This window comes from Ochotona curzoniae, unplaced genomic scaffold (assembly GCF_017591425.1).
Source record: "Ochotona curzoniae isolate NIBS_2020 unplaced genomic scaffold, NIBS_Ocur_1.0 contig_64, whole genome shotgun sequence".
NCBI lineage: Eukaryota > Metazoa > Chordata > Mammalia > Lagomorpha > Ochotonidae > Ochotona > Ochotona curzoniae.
In genome coordinates, this window is record NW_024466502.1 from 33753315 (window position 1) to 33765744 (window position 12430).

At 35.2% G+C, this 12430-nt stretch overlaps 1 protein-coding gene across 4 annotated transcripts in view; it reads right to left on the reverse strand.

Annotated features, from left to right (window-relative positions):
• Window positions 1-1084: 1084 nt before the first annotated feature.
• The window catches only part of TDRD3 (tudor domain containing 3), a 128568-nt gene continuing 117222 nt past the window's right edge, over window positions 1085-12430 (reverse strand). For all 4 annotated transcript variants that reach the window (XM_040991314.1, XM_040991318.1, XM_040991317.1 and 1 more), the window contains 2 exons: window positions 7449-7574; window positions 1085-1340 (listed from right to left, as the gene is read on the reverse strand). In XM_040991314.1, the coding sequence (XP_040847248.1) occupies window positions 7458-7574 (117 nt within the window). In that variant the 3' untranslated portion in view covers window positions 1085-1340; window positions 7449-7457. The remainder of the gene's footprint in view (window positions 1341-7448; window positions 7575-12430) is intronic.

Sequence of the window (12430 nt, forward strand, 5' to 3'; positions counted from 1 at the left end):
TGTTGAGGCTCAGGCACTTGGCTCAGGCCCCAAATAATTGACAGATCCTGCTGGACCTACTGGAATCTAAAAGGAAAAGTCAGTTCAACACAAGTCAGTGGGGTCTAAGGAATAAAACCTTTTCTTTTCTAGTAATGCTACTGGAGTCAGAGTTCCAGAAGTTGCTTGAAGCCATCTTGTTTTCACTTGGTGTAGCTTGCAGTACAAGCTGATCGCAGAGAAAGCAGAAATGAGAGATGCAAAGAATCAGGGTCTTTCATCGCATCTCTGAAAGTTCAGTCACCAAGGACTGCATTAATCCTGAAGCCGCCTGCATTTCTGGCAGGAAAGTCAGTAAGTAATTCCCTTTATTAGTGTTTCAGCTAGTGGCAGTCTTTTTTTTTTTTTTTCAAAAAACCCAAACAAAAATCACAAGATTTATTTATTTTTGGAAAGGAAGATTTATAGAAAGAAGAGAGTGAGAAAGATCTTCCATCAGTTGGTTCATTCCCCAAATGGCTATAATAGCTGGAATGAAGCTGATTCAAAGCCAGAATCCTCCTCTAGGTCTCCCACACAGGCTCAGGGACTTGAGCCATCCACTGCTGCTATGTCAGGCCATCAGCATGGAGCTGCATCACAAGTGGAGCAACCAGGACTTGAACAGGCACTCCATGTGGGATGACAGCACTTGCAGGAGGAGGAGTAACCTGTTGAGCCGCCACACTGGTCCCCTGAGTTTTCTATTAGTTATAACCAAATGGATCCTGGAAGTTACACTGTAAATTTTATAAGAGGTAGTCCTGCATTTTAAAAGTGTATTTAACTACACTGGAAAAAGCTGAGTCCTATAAAAACTACATGCAAAAAAAAAAATAGACAAACCTTTTCAGTTATATTTATCAGCTATTACCTAACAACTGCTATTGATTTTGAGTTGTCTTGGCAAGAAATGTGGCAATCTGTGAAAGTCAGTTTATTTCTGTAATTATAGCGCAAAGCTTCAGTAGACTAAAACTTATTTTGTAGAAGGCTCTTAGCATGGGTTTAACACTAGATGTACAAGAAAGAACCTAGAGCAAATAAAACAGTAAAGCAATGCATATAATGCTGCAATGATTTTATTGAGGGCAGAAGAAAAACTTCCTAGCATATGTAAAAGGTTTTTATTTGCTTTATTTATACTCAGTACTTTTTCCCGCTCCTTGTGTAGGCTGAGTCTTTTTCCCCTTAAAATCTGTGTTTTTCTTTCTTCACATAATAATATCCACCACGATTGCACCTTAATTTGTAGGGAAATGGAAATCTTCAACAGGCTGATTGGGATGGGTCAGGCAACGGCTCCTTTCTTCGCAAAGATTCTGTTTATAAGAGAAAGAAAATCAAATGGGATCCTCAGGTTAACTTTTAAAACACTTTTTCAAGATATACTTTTGCCAAACTCATCCATAAATGTAAACTCTATGTATAAATATGAGCAGCTATCAAGAATAATAATGTGGACACAGTTATTTAGTTTGTCAACATTAAAAAGTAATATGTTTAGGAGTGGATAAGGGAAATCACAGGGCCTATGGAAATGTCATATAAATAATAAAAAGAAGTAAAATTTTTAAAAAAGCAATGTGTAAAGAAAAAGGCCAAATTAAAAAAAAATCCTTCATTCATAAACTGCTAAAGTACTTATTTACCACTGTTAGTTACTGCCAGCAAGCTGAAGATTTCTGGATTGAGTAATTTACAATAGAGGAAGCTATGTCTATCTTCATTCTATCCATTCCCACGTTCTCTTGGAGAGTCGCTGAACTGTGTTAGTCCACAATCAATTTATTTTTGTCTGTCACCTTCTTCTGCCCCTTCTCCACTTTCATTATGTACCACTTTGTGTGAAAACACTTCCGTGGTTTCAACAGTAAGAGGTAATATTAATGGGAAAAGATTCCTTGCTTCTGTCCTAATTTAGCTTCAGGCAGAAAAGAGTGAATAAACAGGGATTGGAAGAGTTCCCTTGGCTGTATATGAACATCTCATAAGTCTTGCAAATAAACAATCTCCTGTTTAGAAAATAAAGACCTTTGAGTACTATTATCCTTACATGATTCCTGTTCTGTTAGCATGACAGGGTTCTGACCAGTTGTTACCTAGTAAGTATTTGCCTTGCACTTGAAATACCTTGTATCAGACCAGATTTGAAAACAAATAACAATAAAAAATTAAATACATATCTTTCAATGGTATTACAAATTTGGTCTTTGAAAATAAACAAAGTCATCATAATCAACACATCAATCTATGCTTAGCTACTGATTTCAATATTTCTGACTAATATGTAAAAGTATGAAGACCATTCACCAAAAAATGAACAAAAAATGAAGCTCAAAGTGAGTTAACAACGCTCAGTCACTCTCCAAGTTAGCTAGTGCAGTAGCTTCTTAGACTCTTCCTCTTGATGTTGTAAACTATCTGAAACGCAACAGCAACACTTAATTTAATTTTAATTGGCTTTTAAAAATATTGCTTACATAATGGAGAGAGATGTATGTCTATGTGGGCTTCCAATTAGACTTAGAAGGGTCAGGTAAAGAGGAAAATGAGTGGGACAAATGTTTCAGTTTCTCTCTCTCTCTCTTTTAATTTCTCCTGTATCTGCAGAGGAGGTAAGGGAAGAGTATCATTTCTTGCTGTCAAATCACATCAGCACCCAGGAATGGGGGAATGGTCTCCTGACAACACCTTAGAGACCACAATGTGGGGAGAGTATTCCAAAGGTGTTGTTACTTAAGTGGTCTTGATAGCTCAACAAGTCATACTTCTTAAACTTAATCTTGATTATACTACTGTCTTATCTGGAAGCTTATAACAGCAAACACATCAAATTCAAATTGTGCATCTGAAACTCCTTACAACTAATAGTTGTTTCCAATATGCACTGTTTTTGCCCACACACTGTAATGTAGTCATCAAGAACCACAAGCTTACCCAGTGAACTGTAGTTATAAAGAAACACAAGCTCTAGAGTTCACTTCGTTCTTTTTACATTTCCTTCTGCCTATACATTGTCTATCTGCAGAGGACTCTGTTCTACCATGAATGATGAGCCTTGAAGTTATTTTTCATGGCTTTGCCTAATAATTGGAACCTATTTTGTAGGACTCCAGTCATGTCAGAAGCCTCTCCAAATGTTTAGTGTTTTTATCATTTCACCAACTAAAGTACTGTGTGTATCTTTTCTCTTCTGTATCTGAACATATTTCCAAGCTGTCTCTAACAACCACAGCTCTGTTCAGGAACTAAAAGTTTATAGAGTCTAGGGCTCTATACCCCTTTAAGTTTCAGATTTGATTTTTCACCAGTTTTTCTCAGACAGGTCCAAGCTATTTTGCCACATTGCTCTCTGAGGCCACCTTATGTCAACCAGTTTTTCTGCTATCTCCTGCTCGTCTGTCACCGACTTTGTTCTTAGTACCAGGCTCAAGGAACACACAATTTTCTCCCCTCCACACTGAGAAATTCAGGGGATAGAGAGTGGGTTTTAGGGGAAGGGGCCCTTGAAAAAAATATTTTATTAAAGTGAAAAATTTAAGACAAATGACATACCTAACACTCTTATCAAAACCTATGGATTTAACAATGAACAGCTACTATATTTTTAAATAATTATCAAAGTACCCAAAATAGAAAATTGTGTATGAAATGAGAATTGTTTTTAAAGGAAACAAAGGAAGGAAGTAAAATTCTTCTCATTATACCAAATGATTTTAGAGAACAACACCTTATACAATTTCAGCATATATTAGAATTCATGTTTAAATCTGCTGGAAATTAAGTGACTGGATATAATGTATACTTTTTTGTTTTTAGATGTTTAAGTTAATAGAAGCTAGGACAGAGAAAGCAATAAGAAAACACTTTTCTGTGAAGAAAATAATGTATCTACTCTATGACAAGAACAAAAAGTATAATATTGTTGAATTCTCCTTTCAAACACAGTATCTCAAAAAGACATTTCATTCTAATTCATAGCCTCACATACTTTTGGACTAAAATGTAATAATCCACATTTTTCATCAACCAAGATCACATGTATCTTGATTATTGATTTTTGGGGGTGTATTTTTTAATAAGAAGTTTTCAAATGATACTACAATAAAACTTCCCTTCAAAATGTATTTTTTTATACATAGGTACAGAAAATTTCAGAGTGGCAGGTATAGAAAATTTCTGAGTCATGTATTTCCATATCAATAATACAATCCAAAGCAAGATTTTGGCCAAGACAAAAGTTTAAACTCAAGAAACACAGGTAACTACTAAAATTGTGATGTTTTGGTTAACTAGGAACTGTTTGCATGAATAAACAACATGCTTTAGGGCTATGACTTACAATTCTTTAACCAACATATTTATCAAAGGACATCTTCAATGGAACCTTAATATATAACATATGAGAGAAATGACAGAAGAGTCTAGAGGACCTTGGGTCCCTCCCATCCATGGCACGTTCACTCATTTTTCACTGCATTCTTTCTGTGTCTAGTTCTGATGGATCCAATTACCTTCAATAGCCCCAAAGGAACCCCTAAAGAAACCTGCAGTGCCACAGTTCACTCTCAGACAGCCATTGCTCTTGAGATATCTAACAGGTGTAGAATTTTGTCCTCTTTTAAAAACTGTTTGAAGTAATTTAAAAGGACTCAGAGCAAGCTAGTTGACAGAGAATCCTCAGTTTTCATTCACCTTTAGAAAGACATTGAGCTTATTTTAAAAGTTTACATTCAATTTTACACAATCATATTTACTGAATATCCTAACATGTATTTTGATTCTGCTTAAAATTCATGGGGACTAACTAGAGAACCAGTTCTTGCATGCTACTGGAAAAAGCCTAAAGTCAAAAGATGACACGATGGACACAAATATTTGCTTGACAGCTTTGTATTATTAAGTGTACACACACACACACACACACACACACACACACACACGTAAATGATAAAACAAAAACATGTTACATTGGTTTGTTCAACAATTCAAAACTCAATTATCATGAGGTTTCTGTTGTAAGACTACCATGTAATAAGTTGAAGATTAGAAAACAGGTTAAAAATGACAGTAGAGCCATGAGGGGTTCAGGAGATTAAAAAAAAAGAAACAAGCTTCCACCCACTGTTCGCCCCCCAAATGCCTGAGATGGTCAGGCTTAGCAAAGGCTGATGCTGGGAGCTCACAGGAAATTAATGCAGATCTCCTACTTGACAGTCAGAAACCCAAGTATCTGAGCCACCACTGCTATCATACAGGGTCTGATTTGCAATATGCTGAAATAAGGAGCAGAGATGGTTATAAATCCCAGGCACTCTGACATGAGGCATCAATGTCTTTATCACTAGGCCTAACACCTCCCCTTAATTATTTTATGATTTATTTGTTTACTTAAAAGGCAAAGTTATAGAGAATGACCCAGACCAAAAGAGAGGTCTTCCATCTACAGGCTAATTCACCAAATGATCCCCTACATCCATTTTTTAACCAATGAAGGATCTTGAGGGAGAGGAAAGAGATGTAATATTCCTAGATAGTGTTGTCCAACAGAAAAAATCATATGCAACATACTTCATTTAAAAATTCCACTATTCACACTTTAAATAGTAGAAATAAAATAATTTTAATAACATTTTATTCACTATATTAAAGATCATTTTTAACAAAATCAACAGAAAATTATTAATGAGATAATTCATCCTTTTTCTTCCTTCAGCTAAGTATGAAATTCAATGAGTCTCCCTTAACTACATCTCAATTCAGACTACTCATGATCCAGGCACTCAGTTGCCAAAACTGTTGTGAAAAACTGAGCAGTCGCTTAGCACAAGGGAAGTTCAATGTGTAACAGCCTTAGAAACAAAAAGCCGCTGAAGTGAGGAATTGAGAACAATTTCTAAAACCATTCTCAATAATTTTGAGACGTGAGGACACTGAAAAAAATATAAGTTCAAAATACTTTTTAGGGTGAAATATATCAAAAGTTGAAATGGAAAGACTATTTTTAAATATGTTCAAAACCATACACAAAAATGTTAACAAGGATAGTAAAAGTATTTCCTTCCCTAAACATATTAAGAAATCAGGCGTTTGTTTACCGACATAAGATGCCTCAATTTATCTGATTATTATTGTTGTTACTTTTTTTGCCTCTTCCTGTTGAAGACAAGTTTTCAGACAGCAACTTTCTCTGTGTTTTTCTAAGATGAAAACTTCTGCATGAGTAACATATGGTCCCAAAACATATTTCAGTAAGTCACTATGTTGTTTTAATTCAGTTCTTGGAAGATATAGGATACATGGTAACTTTCTTTTAATAAGCCACACTTTATTTTTATCTTTTTAAAGATTTACTTATTTATTAGAAAGCTGAAGTTACAAAGAGAGAGAGAGACAATCATTCATCTGCTGGCTCACTCCCCAGATGGCTGCAATAACCAGGGTTGGGCAGGCCAAAGCCAGGCGCCAAGAGCTTCATCCAGGTCGTCCACGTGGGTAGCAGGGGCCGAAACATTTGGGTCATCTTCTGCTGGTTTTCCTGGGTCATTTAGCAGACAGCTACGTTGATACAGTAGCCAGGACTCAAATCAGAATCATACGGGATGCCTTTGTCACAGCCAGCAGCTTTACCAGCTAAACCATAAAGGCTGGCCTGGAGATTCCTTTAAATCTAGAAATGGAATCGCCTTATGATTCAATAATCCCACTACTGGGCATATGCCCAAAACATGAACTCACTGCATCAAAGAGACATTTGCTCCATAAGTATATAGCAGCACTGTTCACAATAACCAATATATGTAATCAACCAAGGTGTTCACCAACAGATGACCAGAAGAAAACATAGGATACACACACAATGACATATTTAGCTATGAAAAAGAAAAATCCTGTCATTTACAGCAAAATGCACAGAAATGGAGGACATCACAATATGTAAAATAAGACACAGGAAGAAAAATACCATATATTTTCTCTTACATGTTGAAACTAAATTTAACATTTGTGACAAACATATTAATATGAAATACTGAGAGGAAGCAGAGTGAGGGAAACATGGGACCTCTGTTACTACCTCATAATTTTTGTATTGTAAACTTAAAACTACTCTGAAACACAATGCTACAAAAAAAGAAAATGCCATTTTACATAAAACATAAGAAAGAATTAAAATTAAGCAATAAAAAAAATCTCAGTAAATCAGGTGGCTATTTTCTACTTCTTTATAAAAAATTACCTTAACCTCTGGTAGAAGCAGCAGCTATAGAAAGAAATGGTTAGAAAAACTTTTGGGGAAAAAAAGTTCAGTGGAAGTCTTTTGTAAATGTGGTATAATCGCAAAACTTTCTAGATATAATTTAGAGAATCATTTAAAATACACTATTATGAGTTGTGTTTTTGCTGTATATGGAAACCACAATAATTACCTTCTCATATTAGTTCCGAGCCCTTGGAGGTTGATAAAACTGCTGGGTTGGCCGAGTCGATCGTCTTGGCTGGCCGTCACCTCCTCTACGGAATTCAAGAGTTTGGTCGTAGGTGCCTTCTTCCTCCTATTTGCAAAGAGCAGGGATTTAACATGTTCATAATAGCTCCAAGTTTTCTACATTACGCTTATGGATCTCATTTTAATAAAACCTTTTAAAGCTGCCCTGGGACTACATCTGTCAATTGTTACAACAGAGGGAAGTAAGGTAAAGGGAAAAAACAAAAAGTCAGGGACATCGTTAAAAGTATTTTGGGTCCTTGGTAATAGTAGACCATAGTCTATAAGAATGAATATTGATTTTAAAGAAACTATTTTCAAAAAATTATCGCATCAAATCGCTTAACAAAATATTGTAAAAACACAGAAAAAAAAACAGCTTTCTAGTAACAATTTTCCAGAATGTTTGTGATTCTAAATATTTCTTCTTTTTGTATCATTGTTGCTGTAAATTAACTCATATCAATAAATTTTCATATTGAAAATTCTTGAGATAGCTTCAGCACATCAAATCTTCATATTTTATGAAGTCCCTGATGTTCTAGCTGATTCTGGAAATATTTGTAAGTATCTATCACAGCAAGGAATTTTGATAAAATATAGTAAGGGTTGAGGCGCCAGAGAATGTCCATAGACTATCTTCGTCTGATGAAGTTTCCAACATTGTTAAGAACCTTACATTTAGAGACAGGAGAAAAATAAATAATTGAAATGGGGAGGTACAATTTACACATAAAGAAAACATCATGCAAAATAGAGAGATCAAAAGGGTCAAAGCTATTATATTCTCCACATTCTTACTGATGGGGAGATCTAACAACTCAACAGCATGGAGAAATTAGGATAAGCAGATTAAACAGCAGAAAGAGTATAGTTAATCATAGTATTTTATTTAAAGAGGATTTAGAGGCAACAAAATATAGCCAAAAGCCACACTGGTTTCTTACTGAATGCTGCCACCTTGTTATTTTAATGCTGTGAATTAATGGGACTATGAATTATGTGCTATATTAAAGACACAAAAAATTAGCCCTCTGTTTTGTTTATAAGTTCTTTACTAAACACAAAGTTTAAATTCCAACTGAATTATGACAGCACCATATTTTGCATGATTCTGGATATTTATCATATTTTTCTTCATCTTCTTTTTATGTATGAATCTTTTTTCCCAAAGATTGTTTTTCTTTAATGCTGTACATAACAGGAAATAATTTTATTCTTTAAATTTTATAGATAAAACTGTTCAATTTTACCTGATGGAAACAAAGATGTTAAGACTGTTAGGTCAAATCCTATTTCTTAGCAATGATACTTAATAATTGGAATGACACAACTATTATTTTATTAGATATCCTGTATAATATTAAGAAAGAACCATTATTTTACTCTGATCTAGGGACAATGAAGACCAGAAAAATTTTATGATTTTGCATTAAAACTTTTAAGATGAATTTGAGCTTTAAATTCAAATATTGCTAGTTTATGTCTTTAAGTGTCACTGTGTAAAACACAACAAACAAGTAGCCGAAAACTAATGGTTTTCCTCAAAGGATTATTATGATTGAAATATGGGAGTGGAAATTTGACAATACTACTGGCATAATTCAGTAGTCAGTTTTATACACAATTTCCAGATGAGCTCTTCTTCCCCCAAACTCCGTTTATTAACAGTCAATCTTAAAATGGTTGAAAGCATCAGACATTATGTCTGTAATTTAGTGAGGCAGTCAAAATGCAAAAAAGAAAAATTTTTAAGTATTCAGGAAAAGAGAGAGTTATTATTCTGGCCACTGTTCTGAATGGTAATTATCAAATATCATGGCTAGAACTGAAAAGGAACTGTCAATTTCATGAAAAATGACAATATTTGAAGTTTTCCATGCTAACAGAGTAAGAATGAATATATTTAGCGCTTTGGGAGATGGGAAATTGTTTCAGAAATTAGAGTGGAATGTTATTTTTCTCCTCATCTTGGTGCAGAAATGACTGGAGAACATCAAAACATCTGTAACTTACCAATAAAATATACCAGTAGAAGTAAGATACTGAGTGAAATGGATTTATACAAAGAAATGACACTGCTGCTTGAACTGCTGTCTCTTCTCTGTTTACAACACTCACAGACTACACTATCCAGAGCCAATTAAATAGTTTGACAGAGATGACCAACCATGAAATTTATTTCACTTATTTCACTTAATTTGACATCTTTGCAAAGTTTCTACACAAGGTAAAAGTAAAACAAAATCAGAATGATACTGACAATTTGGTTTTCAGTTATTGCTAAAGGTACACTGTGTGCCTTTAAAACATCTCAATCCCTAAGCAAAGCATTTGAGGGCCAATCCTGTTACCAACAAGCATTCCTATTTCATATAACAGCTCAATTCAATAAATCATTTGAGTTACCTTTGAAATTAATATCTGGTTCTTCTTCTAGCCTATCCTTTAGGTTCGCTACTCACTAATAAACTTAGAACACAAGGAAATAATTTTAATTTCATAGTTCGTAAGTTTTTACATGTTTTGAAAAATGACACTAAAGTAGAGCTGGCATACAATCCTGTAAGGCCATCTGTAAAGGTGCGGGGGTTTTCTCAAGTCAAAGCAATTAATGGAGTGAGGGGCCAGTGCAGAGCCATTCTGTTTCTGACCCTCACAGCAGGTTCTTCAAAAGACTTGTGATGGAGCTAATGTCTTTAACTAGGTTTTTGCTTTTTAGGATCATATTACCAGTAAACAAATCTTTGCTTGTCACAGAGATTTGATTATTGCTTATAGCTCTGGTCTATACTTATGAGAAGAATGTTTTTTCTATTTACTACTTGTTGAATTCTTTATTTAATGGTGAGTTAAGCTTGTGATAATAAAGTAAGTTGAAAGTATGTCACTGTATAAAACACAAATGGAAAGAGGGAGAAGGGTGGACGAAAGAGGCAGCAAGGAAGGAGGCAGGGTATAACAGGAAGTATTACTATGTCCTTAAAATTGAGTATATGAAATACTTGAAATTTGTTCCCTCTATAAAATGAATAAGTTTAACATTTTTAAAAATGCTAAACCAGTATTCAAAGAGAGTACTTCTCATGCCAGATTTAATTATTTATTCTCCTTAATGAAAAAAAGTCCACAAAAATGCAAGTCATTGTGGCACCAATTATGAGTGAGATGCATTTTGAATCAAAATACATATATACAGAAGGAGTGAGATACCATGTGCTCTCAAGGCACACCCAATGGGGGCCTATAGTTGTTCTGATCAATAGCCATGAAAAGAACATGTTAGGCCTCTCTAGATTATTCTTCCAACCAGGATTAACTGAAGTAATTTCCAATGAGGGACCATCAGCATCAGAACTCTGAACAGAATCCTTTCCCAGGTTCCTAAATGACTGGAGGAATGATCTGCTATTGCTCACAGCTGACTGGGACTTTAGAGGGATGGAATTTGGAAGCTGAATTCTTAGTAAACCTGTAGTTAGGACATAATTCCTCCCCCCATCTCAATGTGACTTGTGGCAAAATGAAGTTGAAAACCTTCCTCAACAGCATCAGAAGAGGAATATCAAGAGGTTTTGTAACTGACACTTGGGCTTCTGTTATTAGTACTTAGAGTAGTAATTGCAAAATTTAAGAGGTTAGCAAAATTACCCTAGCAATTTGCTTAAAATGTCCAGTTTCAGCAGTCTGCCACTTCAAACTTGCAACTCAGGTAAGGCTGTGGCAGCAAAGATGGACAACCTTCACAAACTTGAGCTAGAAGCTGTTCATAGCTTTCTGGCCTTACTCTGCAAGTGTTCCTCACTGCACACTGGTACTCTAAGATGGTGGATACATAACTTATTAATACATTTGATAAATCATATCTTTTTTGCATTATCATCTTCATCTATAAATAGTACATATTTTATTTAAAATCAAAACACAAACTACACATTCCCCACTTATATCTGGGCTGTGACATAAAAGTATACCTGTAAACAGGTTAATCAGAACCCTGAGCATTCTTATTGAAGACATAAACTACAAGTCAGCCTATCCATTTCACAAACATTAAGGTCACAAACAGCATAGTATATAAGCCAGCATCCTTTAGAGTTGAGTTAGATCCCTGGTTCTCAAGGAGGAACCATTGTTTCCACCGAGCTGAGCATTAGGTAATTCCAGGGTGGATGTTAGTAGGAGGAGCTGTTAGTGCATCTACTGAGTAGAGTCAGCAATGTGACTATACATTTTCCAATGAACATTCAGCCCACAAAGTTGAGAAACTCTGGCTTAGCCCAATGCCCACCAGAGTCACATTATCAATGCTGGACCTTAGTTTATCAGCAATCTTTCTGTAAGAAATACATTCCACTTCAATATTTATGGCTCTACCACAAAATAAACTGGGCTCAGGGTAGCCCAGAACCACAGATTGTAAACTAGATGGTTTCTGTGAAGAGCAGTCAGTTCAACTACTAAGAAGCCATTATTTGCTTCAGAGATAAGAGCCACACCTAGACTAGAAGTTGAATCAGCCTTTCAGTATGCTTCTGAACAAGGAGGGCAAGGAGTAGACCAAACATTTAACAACTGGGAGAGTAATAAGAGGTTCTCACACAGCACATTTGAATTTTATTATTATTTACTGAGGGGAGAGGGGATACAGCACTTTAGTGGAATTTAATGTAGAATCACAATATAAAATAAATAGGTTTCAATTAAAACGGAAGTTTCTACACATGTGTGAGCTTGCTTTTTTTTTTTTCTTCAATGCCTCTCAACTTGTAATGTGTGAAGTACAAAAGTCAAAACTCAAATGTAGCTCACCCTCTGCTATCCACTAGAGTAAGTGGGGGAAGTCCCTGATTATTATAAGAAGTGAGTTGTTCAAGACACTGCAATGCAGACCTCAGAGACCTTTCCCATTGGCTTTCAATC